We start from the raw sequence: 17330 nt of genomic DNA, 5'->3' as shown, positions 1-17330 counted from the left end.
TGTACCGGAGGCGAATCACGCGTTAGCTTCATGTGTCTGTGGTTGATAATGGCGTCTTTGTTGAAGCCCTTCAAGGAATGAAGGAGAAAAAAAATAGAGATAAGGGAAAGTGAAATGTATTTTGTGGAAAAAGAGGAAGGTGGTTTAAATGAGAATGAATCTCAAAATGTGACTTCTTCAATATGCCTCATGGCTTGGAAACAGATTGGAAACAGATTGGAAACCGATTGGAAACCGATTGGAAACCGATTGGAAACCGATTGGAAACAGATTGGAAACCGATCGGAAACCGATCGGAAACAGATCGGAAACAGATCGGAAACAGATCGGAAACCGATTGGAAACAGATCGGAAACCGGTTGGAAACCGATTGGAAACAGATTGGAAACAGATCGGAAACAGATCGGAAACAGATTGGAAACAGATTCATCACTTTGATAGAATGATTATAATTTATATTTGTAGTTGATTTAACAGTTACAGCCTATATATCTGAAACAAACAAAGGGAGAATAGTTGTTGCTTTCTGCATTTCTACCTACCTACAGTAGGCCTGTAACTTGCTGCGTTTCTACCTACCTACAGTAGGCCTGTAACTTGCTGCGTTTCTACCTACCTATAGTAGGCCTGTAACTTGCTGCGTTTCTACCTACCCTACAGTAGGCCTGTAACTTGCTGCGTTTCTACCTACCTACAGTAGGCCTGTAACTTGCTGCGTTTCTACCTACCTACAGTAGGACTGTAACTTGCTGCGTTTCTACCTACCCTACAGTAGGCCTGTAACTTGCTGCATTTCTACCTACCTACAGTAGGCCTGTAACTTGCAGCGTTTCTACCTACCTATAGTAGGCCTGTAACTTGCTGCGTTTCTACCTACCCACAGTAGGCCTGTAACTTGCTGCGTTTCTACCTACCTACAGTAGGCCTGTAACTTGCTGCGTTTCTACCTACCTACAGTAGGCCTGTAACTTGCTGCGTTTCTACCTACCCTACAGTAGGACTATAACTTTTTATACAAGCAGGGTTTAAAGACAGAATCAAGTTTCACTCATTTCCTCTCACAGTAAAGAATGGGGTCATGACCTTTGACAACAACATTGGAGCAGGAATTCTAAAGACTGTTCATCACGATTCAATAATTACACACGCTGCCTTGGGCGGCAGGGTAGCCTAGTGGTTAGAGCATTGGACTAGTAACCGAAAGTTCAAATCCCCGAGCTGACAAGGTACAAAATCTGTCGTTCTGACCCCTGAACAAGGCAGTTAACTCACTGTTCCTAGGCTGTCATTGAAAATAAGAATTTTACTTGCCTAGTTAAATAAAGGTAAAAAATAAAAAGTTACAAGGAAGAGGAATGAGCCAATTGCAAGCTGGGGATTATTAGCTGGCCATGATGTTATGAGGAATTTAGCCAGGACACCAGGGTTAACACCCCTACTCTTATTATACACCCCCCCCCCCCCCACCCACCCAAATACCCAAACCCTTTACCACAACAACCTGAGGCTATACAGAAGTGGGACAAGGACCTAATTATCATACTGTCAGTAAGAGTAAAGATACCTTATTAGAAAATGTCTGAAGTAAAAGTTACCCAGTAAAATACTACTTGACTAAAAGTCAGCCAGTAAAATACTACTTGAGTAAAAGTCAGCCAGTAAAATACTACTTGACTAAAAGTCAGCCAGTAAAATACTAGTTGACTAAAAGTCTAAAAGTATTTGGGTTTTAAATATACTTAAGTATCAAAAGTAAATTCCTTATATTAAGTAACCCAGGCGGCACCATTGAATTTTTTATTTTTTATTTACGGATAACCAGGGTCACACTCCAACACTCAAGACATAAATTACAAACAAAGCATTTGTGTTGTTCTCTGTTTAGTGAGTCCTCCAGATCAGAGGCAGTAGGGATGACCAGGGATGTTCTCTGTTTAGTGAGTTCACCAGATCAGAGGCAGTAGGGATGACCAGGGATGTTCTCTGTTTAGTGAGTCCTCCAGATCAGAGGCAGTAGGGATGACCAGGGATGTTCTCTGTTTAGTGAGTCCTCCAGATCAGAGGCAGTAGGGATGACCAGGGATGTTCTCTGTTTAGTGAGTCCTCCAGATCAGAGGCAGTAGGGATGACCAGGGATGTTCTCTGTTTAGTGAGTCCTCCAGATAAGAGGCAGTAGGGATGACCAGGGATGTTCTCTGTTTAGTGAGTCCTCCAGATAAGAGGCAGTAGGGATGACCAGGGATGTTCTCTTGATAAGTGTGTGAATTGGACCATTCCTGTCCTGCTAAACATTCAAAACCCCAAAAAAGTACTTTAAAGTATGTTTTACTTAAGTACTACACACCAGTAAGGGTATAATATGTGATCAAGTGGATAGAGAACCAACAAACCCTGTTAACCTGTCAGAGCTACATTCTAAGTGTCTGGGAGCTTCAGGTCTCTGGGGCGGCAGGGTAGCCTAGTGGTTAGAGTGTTGGACTACTAACCGAAAGGTTGCAAGTTCAAATCCCCGAGCTGACTGTAAGTCGTTCTGCTCCTGAACAGGCAGCTGTTCCTAGGCCGTCATTGCAAATAAGAATTTGTTCTTAACTGACTTGAAGGTAAAATTTTTAAAAAACTATGCCAGATCACTCGAAAGGATGGGTACCATATAACTTTCTATTGGTTTTAGGAAGAAGGAGTTTCTCGTTCCTGTGTGAAAACTGAACTAATCTGTAAGTCAGTCTGTAACGCGCCACCTTATTTCTCTGAGACGTGACGTTGTTCTCGAATAGAAGAAAATTAGAATTAAAAAGAATGGAATATCACACACGTCCATGAACAACTGTTTATAAATTATAAGAACAAAATTTTTAAAAAATAGGTTGAAATGTAAAGCAATCTGTATAGATTATTATGTTTTAGTGTGTTTTTTATGTTTGTATTATATTATAATAAAATCTGTGGATCTGAATCTGTGTTTTTATAGCCTGAGAGACAAAGAGAAGGGCTATTCTGTGAGTTATAATTTGTGCTTGGTTCTGTGGCTGTTACTTGAAATGGACTTTGATTTGTGGATATGTGAGAATATTCTAGTTAATGTCAAACAGTGAACTGGACACTAAAACCTGTTGGATTTAATATCTGTTACTCCTTTCACCTGAAATGCTATGTAAACACACCCTGCAATACAACGACATTGTTCAGTAAAATGTCTGTGTGATAATTATGAGGGTGCTTTAGTTTTGTGGCATATTCTCAACTCCCCCTGAGACACCCTCGGAGAGCGGGGTCTCGGCCAGGGTCAGCCATTATCAACGGTGACCCCGGAGCAATTAGGGTTAAGTGCCTTGCTCAGGGGGCAAGTCGGCAGATGCTTTCCCCTGGTGGGCTCAAGGATTTGAACTAGCGGTCTTTCAGTTACTGGCCCAACGCTCTAACCGCTAGGCTACCTGGTGTGTGTGTGCGTGTGCTTCTAGCTCCTACAGTGCAGTAATATCTAACAAATTACACAACATATACCCAGTACACACAAATCTAAGTAGGAATGAAATAGGACTATATACATATATTGCTGAGCGATGTCAGAGCGGAACAGACTAAGATACAGTAGAATAGAATACAGTATATAATCAGTATATAATCAGTATAGAATACAGTATATAATCAGTATAGATTATAGTATATAATCAGTGTAGAATACAGTATATAATCAGTATAGAATACTGTACATAATCAGTATATAATCAGTATAGAATACAGTATAGAATCAGTATATAATCAGTATAGAATACAGTATATAATCAGTATAGAATAAAGTATATAATCAGTATAGAATACAGTATATAATCAGTATATAATCAGCATAGAATACAGTATAGAATCAGTATAGAATACAGTATATAATCAGTATAGAATACTGTACATAATCAGTATATAATCAGCATAGAATACAGTATAGAATCAGTATAGAATACAGTATATAATCAGTATATAATCAGTATAGAATACAGTATAAAATCAGTATAGAATCAGTATAGAATACAGTATATAATCAGTATAGAATCAGTATAGAATACAGTATAGAATCAGTATAGAATACAGTATAGAATACAGTATAGAATACAGTATATAATCAGTATAGAATACAGTATATAATCAGTATAGAATACCGTATAGAATACAGTATATAATCAGTATAGAATACAGTATATAATCAGTATATAATCAATATAGAATACAGTATATAATCAGTATATGATCAGTATAGAATGCAGTATATAATCAGTATAAAATACAGTATATAATCAGTATATAATCAGCATAGAATACAGTATATAATCAGAATATAATCAGTATAGAATGCAGTATATAATCAGTATAAAATACAGTATATAATCAGTATATAATCAGCATAGAATACAGTATATAATCAGTATATAATCAGTATAGAATACAGTATAGAATCAGTATATAATCAGTATAGAATACAGTATATATAATCAGTATAGAATGCAGCATATAATCAGTATAGAATACAGTATATAATCAGTATAGAATACAGTATATAAGCAGTATAGAATGCAGCATATAATCAGTATAGAATACAGTATATAATCAGTATAGAATACAGTATATAATCAGTATAGAATAGGGTATATAATCAGTATAGAATACAGTATATAATCAGTATAGAATGCAGTATATAATCAGTATAGAATACAGTATATAATCAGTATAGAATGCAGTATATAATCAGTATAGAATACAGTATATAATCAGTATAGAATACAGTATATAATCAAATGGCAACCTGGACTATTTGCATTGACCCCCTTTTTTTTGCACTGACTCTACACACACACACACACCTACACACACCTATACACACACACCTACACACACCTACACACACCTATACACACACACACACACCTACACACACACCTATACACACACACACACCTACACACACCTATCCACACACACCTACCTACAAACACCTACACACACAAACACACATCTACACACACACACACATCTACAAACACCCACACATCTACACACACACACACCTACCTACACACACCTACACACACCTATATACACACACACACCTACCTACACACACACCTACACACACACACACACACCTACACACCTACACACACCTACACCTACCTACACACACACCTACCTACACACACACACACACACCTACACACCTACACACACCTACACCTACCCACACACACACCTACCTACACACACACCTATACACACACACACACCTACCTACACCTACCTACACCTACCTACACACACACACAAAACACGCACGCAAAAAAACATGCTGCTACTCTGTTTATTATCTATACTGATTATGTATTTATTTTTATTTCACCTTTATTTAACCAGGTAGGCTAGTTGAGAACACCTTTATTTAACCAGGTAGGCTAGTTGAGAACACCTTTATTTAACCAGGTAGGCCAGTTGAGAACACCTTTATTTAACCAGGTAGGCCAGTTGAGAACACCTTTATTTAACCAGGTAGGGCCAGTTGAGAACACCTTTATTTAACCAGGTAGGCTAGTTGAGAACACCTTTATTTAACCAGGTAGGCTAGTTGAGAACACCTTTATTTAACCAGGTAGGCTAGTTGAGAACACCTTTATTTAACCAGGTAGGCCAGTTGAGAACACCTTTATTTAACCAGGTAGGCCAGTTGAGAACACCTTTATTTAACCAGGTAGGCCAGTTGAGAACACCTTTATTTAACCAGGTAGGCTAGTTGAGAACACCTTTATTTAACCAGGTAGGCTAGTTGAGAACACCTTTATTTAACCAGGTAGGCCAGTTGAGAACACCTTTATTTAACCAGGTAGGCTAGTTGAGAACACCTTTATTTAACCAGGTAGGCCAGTTGAGAACACCTTTATTTAACCAGGTAGGCCAGTTGAGAACACCTTTATTTAACCAGGTAGGCCAGTTGAGAACACCTTTATTTAACCAGGTAGGGCCAGTTGAGAACACCTTTATTTAACCAGGTTGGCTAGTTGAGAACACCTTTATTTAACCAGGTAGGGCTAGTTGAGAACACCTTTATTTAACCAGGTAGGGCCAGTTGAGAACACCTTTATTTAACCAGGTAGGGCCAGTTGAGAACACCTTTATTTAACCAGGTAGGGCCAGTTGAGAACACCTTTATTTAACCAGGTAGGGCCAGTTGAGAACACCTTTATTTAACCAGGTAGGGCCAGTTGAGAACACCTTTATTTAACCAGGTAGGCCAGTTGAGAACACCTTTATTTAACCAGGTAGGCCAGTTGAGAACACCTTTATTTAACCAAGTAGGGCCAGTTGAGAACACCTTTATTTAACCAGGTAGGGCCAGTTGAGAACACCTTTATTTAACCAGGTAGGGCTAGTTGAGAACACCTTTATTTAACCAGGTAGGGCCAGTTGAGAACACCTTTATTTAACCAGGTAGGGCCAGTTGAGAACACCTTTATTTAACCAGGTAGGGCCAGTTGAGAACACCTTTATTTAACCAGGTAGGCCAGTTGAGAACACCTTTATTTAACCAGGTAGGGCCAGTTGAGAACACCTTTATTTAACCAGGTAGGGCCAGTTGAGAACACCTTTATTTAACCAGGTAGGCCAGTTGAGAACACCTTTATTTAACCAGGTAGGGCCAGTTGAGAACACCTTTATTTAACCAGGTAGGCCAGTTGAGAACACCTTTATTTAACCAGGTAGGCTAGTTGAGAACACCTTTATTTAACCAGGTAGGGCCAGTTGAGAACACCTTTATTTAACCAGGTAGGGCCAGTTGAGAACACCTTTATTTAACCAGGTAGGGCCAGTTGAGAACACCTTTATTTAACCAGGTAAGGCCAGTTGAGAACACCTTTATTTAACCAGGTAGGGCCAGTTGAGAACACCTTTATTTAACCAGGTAGGCCAGTTGAGAACACCTTTATTTAACCAGGTAGGGCCAGTTGAGAACACCTTTATTTAACCAGGTAGGGCCAGTTGAGAACACCTTTATTTAACCAGGTAGGCCAGTTGAGAACACCTTTATTTAACCAGGTAGGGCCAGTTGAGAACACCTTTAACCAGGTAGGGCCAGTTGAGAACACCTTTATTTAACCAGGTAGGGCCAGTTGAGAACACCTTTATTTAACCAGGTAGGGCAGTTGAGAACACCTTTATTTAACCAGGTAGGCCAGTTGAGAACACCTTTATTTAACCAGGTAGGCTAGTTGAGAACACCTTTATTTAACCAGGTAGGGCCAGTTGAGAACACCTTTATTTAACCAGGTAGGGCTAGTTGAGAACACCTTTATTTAACCAGGTAGGCTAGTTGAGAACACCTTTATTTAACCAGGTAGGCTAGTTGAGAACACCTTTATTTAACCAGGTAGGCCAGTTGAGAACACCTTTATTTAACCAGGTAGGCTAGTTGAGAACACCTTTATTTAACCAGGTAGGCCAGTTGAGAACACCTTTATTTAACCAGGTAGGCTAGTTGAGAACACCTTTATTTAACCAGGTAGGCTAGTTGAGAACACCTTTATTTAACCAGGTAGGCTAGTTGAGAACACCTTTATTTAACCAGGTAGGCTAGTTGAGAACACCTTTATTTAACCAGGTAGGCTAGTTGAGAACACCTTTATTTAACCAGGTAGGCTAGTTGAGAACACCTTTATTTAACCAGGTAGGCTAGTTGAGAACACCTTTATTTAACCAGGTAGGCCAGTTGAGAACACCTTTATTTAACCAGGTAGGCCAGTTGAGAACACCTTTATTTAACCAGGTAGGCTAGTTGAGAACACCTTTATTTAACCAGGTAGGCTAGTTGAGAACACCTTTATTTAACCAGGTAGGCCAGTTGAGAACACCTTTATTTAACCAGGTAGGCCAGTTGAGAACACCTTTATTTAACCAGGTAGGCTAGTTGAGAACACCTTTATTTAACCAGGTAGGCCAGTTGAGAACACCTTTATTTAACCAGGTAGGCCAGTTGAGAACACCTTTATTTAACCAGGTAGGCCAGTTGAGAACACCTTTATTTAACCAGGTAGGGCCAGTTGAGAACACCTTTATTTAACCAGGTAGGCTAGTTGAGAACAAGTTCTCATTTACAACTGCGACCTGGCCAAGATAAAGCAAAGCAGTGCGACACAAACAGCAACACAGAGTTACACATGGAATAAAACAAACATACAGTCAATAATACAGTAGAAAAATGAGTCTATATACAATGTGTGTAAATGAGGTGAGATAAGGGAGGTAAGGCAATAAATAGGCCATGGTGGCGAAGTAATTACAATATAGCAATTAAACACTAGAATGGTAGATCGGCAGAAGAGGACTGTGCAAGTAGAGATACTGGGGTGCAAAGGAGCAAACAAAACAACAACAAAAAACAATATGGGGATGAGGTAGTTGTTTGGGCTAAATTATAGGTGGGTTATGTACAGGTGCAGTGATCTGTGAGCTGCTCATACAGCTGGTGCAACCTCTTGATACTAGCCATCCCGGATCCGGGATCGTGAATACAGCCTCAAGCTCATTACCATAACGCAACGTTAACTATTCATGAAAATCGCAAATGAAATGAAATAAATATGCTAGCTCTCAAGGTAAGCCTTTTGTTAACAACACTGTCATCTCAGATTTTCAAAATATGCTTTTCAACCATAGCAAAACAAGCATTTGTGTAACAGTATTGATAGCTAGCGTAGCATTTAGCGTAGCATTTAGCGTAGCATTTAGCGTAGCATTCAGCGGGCAACATTTTCACAAAAACAAGAAAAGCATTCAAATAAAATAATTTACATTTGAAGAACTTCGGATGTTTTCAATGAGGAGACTCTCAGTTAGATAGCAAATGTTCAGTTTTTCCAAAAAGATTCTTTGTGTAGGAGAAATCGCTCCGTTTTGTTCAAAACCGAAAAAAAAAAAAAAAAAAATATATATATTAAAAAATTCAGTCATCAAAACGCCGAACTTTTTTACAAATTAACTCCATAATATCGACTGAAACATGGCAAACGTTGTTTAGAATCAATCCTCAAGGTGTTTTTCACATATCTCTTCGATGATATATCGTTCGTGGAAGTCTGGTTTCACGTCTGAATCACATGGAAGAATGCTTGCAGCTGGAGATTGCGCACCAATTTCGACGCAGGACACCAGGACACCTGGTAAATGTAGTCTCTTATGGTCAATCTTCCAATGATATGCCTACAAATATGTCACAATGCTGCAAACACCTTGGGGAAACGACAGAAAGTGTAGGCTCATTCCTTGCGCATTCACAGCCATGTTAGGAGACAATAGAAAACAGCGCCTCAAAAATTTTGCTCACTTCCTGTTTGAAGTTTCATCTTGGTTTCGCCTGTAGCATCAGTTCAGGGGCACTCACAGACAATATCGATGCAGATTTGGAAACGTCAGAGTGTTTTCTTTCCAAAGCTGTCAATTATATGCATAGTCGAGCATCTTTTCGTGACAAAATATTGCGCTTAAAACGGGCACGTTTTTTTATCTAATAATGAAATAGCGCCCCCATAGTTTCAAGCTAGTGAGGGAGATATGAGTCTCCAGCTTCAGTGATTTTTGCAATTCGATCCAGTCATTGGCAGCAGAGAACTGGAAGGAAAGGCGGCCAAAGGATGAGTTGGCTTTGGGGGTGACCAGAGAGATATACCTGCTGAATCGCGTGCTACAGGTGGGTGCTGCTATGGTGACCAGTGAGCTGAGATAAGGCAGGGCTTTACCTAGCAAAGACTTATAGATGACCTGGAGCCAGTGGGTTTGGCGACGAATATGAAGCGAGGGCCAGCCAACGAGAGCATACAGGTCGCAGTGGTGGGCAGCATATGGGGCTTTGGTGACAAAACGGATGTCACTGTGATAGACTGCATCCAATATGCTGAGTAGAGTGTTGGAGGCTATTTTGTAAATGACATCGCTGAAGTCAAGAATTGGTAGGATAGTCAGTTTTACAAGGGTATGTTTGGCAGCATGAGTGAAGGAGGCTTTGTTGCGAAATAGGAAGCTGATTCTATATTGAATTTTGGATTGGAGATGCTTAATGCGAGTCTGGAAGGAGAGTTTACAGTCTAAACAGACACCTAGGTATTTGTAGTTGTCCACATATTCTAAGTCAGAACCGTCCAGAGTAGTGATGCTGGGCGGGCAGGCGGGTGCGGGCAGCGATCGGTTGAAGAGCATGCATTTAGTTTTACTTGCATTTAAGAGCAGTTGGAGGCCACAGAAGGAGAGTTGTATGGCATTGAAGCTCATCTGGAGGTTAGTTAATAGAGTGTCCAAAGAAGGGCCAGAAGTATACAGAATGGTGTCGTCTGTGTAGAGGTGGATCAAAGAATCACCAGCAGCAAGAGTGACATCATTAATGTATACAGAGTAGAGAGTCGGCCTGAGAATTGAACCCTGTGGCACCCCCATAGAGCCTGCCAGAGGTCTGGACAATAGGCCCTCCAATTTGACACACTGAACTCTGTCTGAGAAGTAGTTGGTGAACCAGGCGAGGCAGTCATTTGAGAAACCAAGGATGTTGAGTCTGCCGATAAGAATGTTGTGATTGACAGAGTCGAAAGCCTTGGCCAGGTCGATGAATACAGCTGCACAGTATTGTCTCTTATTGATGGAGGTTATGATATCGTTTAGGACCTTGAGCGTGGCTGAGGTGCACCCATGACCAGCTCGTAAACCAGATTGCATAGTGGAGAAGGTACGGTGGGATTCGAAATGGTCGGTGATCTGTTTGTTAACTTGGCTTTCGAAGAACTTAGAAAGGCATGGTAGGATAGATATTGGTCTGTAGCAGTTTGGGTCTAGAGTGTCTCCCCCTTTGAAGAGGGGGTTGACCACGGCAGCTTTCCAATCTTTGGGGTTCTCAGACGATACGAAAGAGAGGTTGAACAGGCTAGTAACAGGGTTTGCAACAATTTTGGCTGATAAATTTAGAGAGGGTCCAGATTGTCTAGCCTGGCTGATTTGTAGGTATCTAGATTTTGCAGCTCTTTCAGAACATCAGCTATCTGGATTTGGGTGAAGGAGAAATGGGGATGTTTGGGCAAGTTGCTGTAGTGGGGTGCCGGGCAGTTGACTGGGGTAGGGGTAGCCAGGTGGAAAGCATGGCCAGCCGTAGAAAAATGCTTATTGAAATTCTCAATTATCGTTGATTTATATTTGGTGACAGTGTTTCCTAGCCTCAGTGCAGTGGGCAGCTGGGAGGAGGTGCTCTTATTCTCCATGGACTTTTCAGTGGCCCAGAAGGAGGTGTTATTATTCTCCATGGACTTTACAGTGTCCCAGAAGGAGGTGCTCTTATTCTCCATGGACTTTAGTGTCCCAGAAGGAGGTGCTCTTATTCTCCATGGACTTTACAGTGTCCCAGAAGGAGGTGTTATTATTCTCCATGGACTTTACAGTGTCCCAGAAGGAGGTGCTCTTATTCTCCATGGACTTTAGTGTCCCAGAAGGAGGTGCTCTTATTCTCCATGGACTTTACAGTGTCCCAGAAGGAGGTGCTCTTATTCTCCATGGACTTTACAGTGTCCCAGAACCTTTTGGACTTTCTGTTACAGGATTTACATTTCTGCTTGAAAAAGCCTTTTGCTTTCCTAACTGCCTGTGTGTATTGGTTCCTAACTTCTGTTTGAAAAAGCTAGCCTTTGCTTTCCTAACTGCCTGTGTATATTGGTTCCTAACTTCCCTGAAAAGTTGCATATTACGGGGGGCTATTCGATGCTAATGTGTACTATTTCCTTTTTTTCTATTATGCTGATTCTTCACTTTTTAACTCTGCATTGTTTGGAAAGACATCGTACTGTAACTAAGCATTCCACGGTAATGTCTACACCTGTTGTACTCGGCGCATGTGACAAATATAATTTGATATGACTTCCTTTGTGCTGTAGCCTACATGACTATGCGTAATTCATTTGTTGATAGAAGACCAGTAGAACCGGACTGTCATGACTCGCACATTGAAGGTAACGGATAGGCTTTGTTAAACTGATAGATACACAGTGATATTCGATGTATCATTGTTGTATTGCTTTTTTCATTCCAAGGACGAGATCAGCATTTTATTTTATTTTTTTGCAAGAAGAGGTTGAGTTAGGGTTGTTGCAGGTTAAACAGAGGGGATAGATACATATCTAAAGCAAATTTGGCTGCGAATCTATTTTTCTTCAGATGGCGCCGTGGATAAAATAAAAATAGATTCGAATCCTGAGTGACTTCCGGTGTTGATTCTGCGCACGCTACAAAAGATAGGCGTGTTCATATTGAACCAATCCAGTCGATACTAACAAATCGTTATATAACTGCAGAACAACGGTCATTCACCAGCCGTGTTCTTTCGCCACTCATACAAAACGATTTCTACTTTTGCGGTCGAGTCTCCAATCATGGCCAAGGACATGACACTTCTCTGGGGCTCCGGCTCTCCTCCGTGCTGGCGTGTCATGATCGCTCTGGAGGAAAAGCAACTGCAGGGATACAATCAGAAACTTCTGTCCTTCGAGAAAGCAGAGCACAAGTCTAAAGAAGTCCTGGACATCAATCCCAGAGGACAGGTAGTGTTTGGCTTTTATTATTAGACATTTTTAAAAGAGTAACCTACAACAGCACACACTATCGTTTTGCCACTTGGCAAGTCCCTACACAGAAATCATACATTGATTTGTTGTAGTTTGCTGTGCTGCAGTTTCCCATTTCCTCTGCAGTCTCTATAATGTGGTAAAGTGTTGTTTGTATGCGTATTCTAGTCCGTTGTGTAGACGTTTGGACCACACACACACACCTATTGCATAACGGCTATGCAGAAGTGCATTGTCATGCTCACCTCAGCGTTTCTTCTCCCTCCCAGCTCCCTGCTTTCAAACACGGAGACAACATACTCAACGAGTCATATGCAGCATGCATGTACCTGGAGGTAAGATCTGGGTCGTTAACTAGTTTTACTAATAGAGAAACGCCCTGGGCCAGAGCTAGGTCTAACTAGCCTGATTTAAGATGGGTATAATTATCTCCATTGTTTCAACAAAGCTGAGCAATATTTTCAACTACAGTCCAACTTATATTTATTGACGTCATTGTGCTGTAAACTGCTTGTGCTTGGATAAATTATTTCCCGTTTTTTGAAACATGCCGTAATGCCCCTTTTTTCATATAATCGAGGAGAAATAATCTTTGAAACAAACAAGATACTCAATGTAGAGGTTTTGCACAGATCCATAAACTGTTAACGAACTCTACTTCATTCCCAATGACTTCTTACACCCGGTGTCCAGAGCGCTAGATGGCTAGTTGTCTTTCTGTAACAAGGAGACCGTGTGGGGAAACTAACCTTATTCAGGGGCAGAACGCCCCCGATCAGACCCTACTATCGTCCATAGGCGCTAAAGCAGTTGGCATCTGTGACTGGGGTCATTTTTTTCCCCAAGATAAAACTGGTCAATAATTGATATGTTGGAATATCCATTTTAAAGGGACACTTCAAAATATTTTAACTTCGTATGAATCTGCAGCACCACTCCAACATCAGGTGAGAATATATATATATATATTTTTAAATCGATTATGAATAGGCATTGTCAATGATGTCATTGGAAAATCATTCCTCAATCGTTTTTTTTTCTCCTGCAACATAGAAACAAGCCATTTTTACATGTTGGTGGTGCTGATGAATTTGAAATGTCCCTTTAAGCAGGCTACGTTAGGAACCTCCCCTCCCCCCCCCCCAAACCCTTTGACTACAACAATGAACACCTACTGACATTTGAGTCCCAGCATTGTACACACTTACAAGACGGTGACATCAGTAATACACCTATTTTTGACCAAAGGTCCATAGCTAGCTACTACTAGATAGAGGTATTTTGTTTTACTTAGACCTGAATAAGGACAGAGTGCCTGGATTCAGCCCTTAGCCTTGATATACTGGCCATGTACCACCAGCCTCAAGAGGTGACTTACTGATATTATAAACTGGTTGCCAATGTAATTAGAAGAGCAAATGTTTTGTCGTGGTATACAGTCTGATATACCACGGCTTTCAGCGTTGTGGGCTCGACCCACCCAGTTTATAAGTGTGTTACTGTTCCCTCTTTTGATTTATATATATATTTTTGTTTGTAGGAACTCGATGAGATCACGAAAGGGATACTTTAATTTAAAGTTTGTTCAATATATCAGCTCATCAAATGTAGTGTACTGCTCAGCTGGTATTGCCCCCACTAGGTGTCACTAATGCACTGCACAGTAAGAGTTGACTGTTATTCTGAGTTGACCCCAGTTCTCTGTGTCGCTCTCTCTCCCCTGACAGAGCCGGTTCAGGTCCCAGGGACCCCAGTTGATTCCTGAGGGCCAACTAGAGCAGGCCCTGATGTACCAGCGCATGTTTGAGGTCCTCAACTTCAGTGACAAACTCAGTAAGACACACACACACACACACACACACAACTGTTCCTTGACAACAGGGTCATGATGCCCTCTGGGCAACAATGGTCATGTGCTGCTTGGCTGTTATTCAGATGCTCGGCACCCCAGAGTAAAGCTCTAGTTCAAAAAGCTGATGTTGGACTGCGCCATATTCCCAACAGGACTGATGCCATGGCCTCTGTCTCAAATGGCACCCTATGCACTTCTTTTAATAGGGCCCTGGTCTAAAGTAGTGTACTATATAGGGCCCTGGTCTAAAGTAGTGTACTATATAGGGCTCTGGTCTATAGTAGTGCACTATATAGGGCCCCTGGTCTATAGTAGTGCACTATATAGGGCCCCTGGTCTATAGTAGTGCACTATATAGGGCCCCTGGTCTATAGTAGTGCACTATATAGGGCCCCTGGTCTAAAGTAGTGCACTATATAGGGCCCCTGGTCTATAGTAGTGCAATATATAGGGCCCTTGGTCTATAGTAGTGCACTATATAGGGCCCCTGGTCTAAAGTAGTGCACTATATAGGGCCCCTGGTCTAAAGTAGTGTACTATATAGGGAATAGGGTTCCATAGTAGTGTACTATATAGGGAATAGGGTTCTATTTGGGGACGCAACCATTCTTTAAACATTTCTTAAAGCTGCACAGTCAACAACAGTTAAAATAGATAAACCTCCAACGAGTGTTACCACACAGTCGTCAAACCCAGGTGCTATTGTGTGATCTGTCCAATCGCATGCCGGCTGCGTCCCTGTGTAGTGCTTTAGTGTAGACCAGGGGCCCAGAGGGAGGGGGATTTACAGGCCTTGATAACATGCTCAGCGTGGAGGGTTGGAGGCCTAGACAACATGTTCTAGGACATGTGAAGTGGAGAACGATGTCTTTTCATCTGTGATTCACTTATAATATTCTCTCATACAGGCCCCCCCCCACCGTTCATACACACCTGTTGTTACCATGACAACTAGCACCCCCCACATGGTTCTTGAAACTTGAGGGGCCATATGATGATGCCTTCTATGACTTTGTTTTGACGTTTGTCTCTCAGGTAACGTCATCTACTACAACTACCGTGTCCCCGAGGGAGAGAGACATGACTCCGCTATCAAGAGGAACAAGGAGAACCTGGCCGCTGAAATCAAACTGTGGGAGGGATACTTTCAGAAGGTGGGTACACACACACACACACACACCAGTTGTTGGTAGACTAAAGCTTTAATGCGAAAATCTTTTTAGTTTTTTTTTCCCCCCAAATCCATTCCGGAATACTGACTGTCCAAACAGAAATCTTCACGAGACACAAATCGGATGTGCGTGTTCAGACAATTGTGCTGACACGGCTACGCTAGTTGTCATGGTAACACCGGGTGTGTATGAACGGTGGCGTAGGCTGCTTGTGTTTCCTGTCACTTAGAAGTTATGTAACAAGCTTAAGGTGACGACGATGCCTGTCGTGGACGATGCCTGTCGTGGACGTTTCCCCAGTTTGTTTTGAATGTTCAGAATCATGGCGTAAGAACGCTTTAATGAATCAGATGATCCGACTTTCAAAATGAGTCCTTTTGGCTGGCTACAGCGGTGGGCTGGCTACAGCGGTGGGCTGGCTACAGCGGTCGGCTGGCTACAGCGGTCGGCTAGCTAGCACTTATTTGTTTGTAAACAATTTAACAAGCTACTTAGCAACCACATGTTCTTGTCAACCGAGTAGCTAGCTAGCAACAACATCTGCCTGGTAACAGTATTTGCCCCCAGGTGGCTTTGATATTCCGAGTCCCATGGCCGGGAATCAGATTTGTGTTTTGACATAACTGATGTGTGTTTTGGCTGTTCAGACTGCAGGGAAAATCATTTGTAAATATGTTAAAAACAAGGTTTTGAGTCACATCGAACTGCCAGTGTGAACGAGACTTAATAAATGTGCTTGTTTCCAGGCGGAGGTGGGTTCTTACCTGGCAGGAAAAGCCTTCTCATTGGCTGACGTTATTGTCTTCCCTGTGATTGCCTACGCCTTCCGCTTTGGGTAAGCGTTTCGCCGTGTAGTGTCAATGGGATGACGGATGGATCAATGAATATGTTCCTCCCACAGGCAAAGATGAATGATGTATTCTCTCCCTCCAGGCTGTCTACGGCGCGTTACCCCAAACTGGGTGCGTACTACAGTATGGTGAAGGACAGACCCAGTGTTAAAGCTACCTGGCCCCCACACTGGCTGGAAAACCCTCAGGGAGGGGACACTCTCAAGGAGTTCTGAGACTCACAGGAACACACAACACATTTTATCTGAAGGATGTTTAATAGGCACTTCCTCCTATATCACTGTTGTAACCGCGGGAAACACAAGCTTTAAATGTGGGTATCATGAGTATCAGTCAAGTAGTTTTCTACCAAGTGAACACAATTATTATTATTTTTGCCTTTCTGGGGTTTTTGTAACATGATTTTTCCGTATAATGTCTGTATTTTGTTTATAAATACACTTTAACTGAAACGTGAATCACAACGTGTGTTTTTACGAACATCCTCCATATCATGTCTGTATTTTGTGTACAGAACCACATAGCTGGTGTAGAATGAATTAAAATCATACCAAACACTGCTACTGAAATGTTTGTTGTGTATAGTCAAGGTAAATCAAATGTAGTCTACATGAGTGTACGCATTGAGATGTTGTTCAAACGAACAGGGCTTTCATGTCGCTAAGGTAACGGCTGATAAGCTGTGCGGTCATGGATGTCGCTAAGGTAACGGCTGACAAGCTGTGACGTCATGGTTGTCGCTAAGGTAACGGCTGACAAGATGTGACGTCATGGTTGTTGCTCATTTCCAATGATCTGAGTGATAATACTCACTGTCGCTCGATCTACTCAG

At 41.5% G+C, this 17330-nt stretch overlaps 1 protein-coding gene across 1 annotated transcript; it reads left to right on the top strand.

Annotated features, from left to right (window-relative positions):
* The first annotated feature begins 12320 nt into the window (after window positions 1-12320).
* LOC139391699 (glutathione S-transferase rho) lies at window positions 12321-17058 on the top strand. Its single transcript, XM_071139170.1, has 6 exons — window positions 12321-12599; window positions 12893-12958; window positions 14351-14456; window positions 15511-15629; window positions 16394-16482; window positions 16581-17058. The coding sequence occupies exons 1-6, from the start codon at window positions 12432-12434 to the stop codon at window positions 16711-16713; spliced, it is 681 nt and encodes a 226-aa protein (XP_070995271.1). The 5' UTR covers window positions 12321-12431; the 3' UTR covers window positions 16714-17058.
* The last annotated feature ends 272 nt before the right edge of the window (window positions 17059-17330 follow it).

Source organism: Oncorhynchus clarkii, chromosome 32, assembly GCF_045791955.1.
Source record: "Oncorhynchus clarkii lewisi isolate Uvic-CL-2024 chromosome 32, UVic_Ocla_1.0, whole genome shotgun sequence".
NCBI lineage: Eukaryota > Metazoa > Chordata > Actinopteri > Salmoniformes > Salmonidae > Oncorhynchus > Oncorhynchus clarkii.
This window is presented reverse-complemented; position numbering and strand designations above follow the sequence as displayed.

What these genes read in the sequence shown, in the direction of transcription:
- LOC139391699 (XM_071139170.1), top strand. Translation starts at nt 12,432, where the DNA reads ATGGCCAAGGACATGACACTTCTCTGGGGCTCCGGCTCTCCTCCGTGC. An exon ending in ACATCAATCCCAGAGGACAG is followed by an intron (nt 12,600 to 12,892) that starts GTAGTGTTTGGC and finishes TCTCCCTCCCAG; the next exon opens with CTCCCTGCTTTCAAACACGG. An exon ending in GCCTACGCCTTCCGCTTTGG is followed by an intron (nt 16,483 to 16,580) that starts GTAAGCGTTTCG and finishes CTCTCCCTCCAG; the next exon opens with GCTGTCTACGGCGCGTTACC.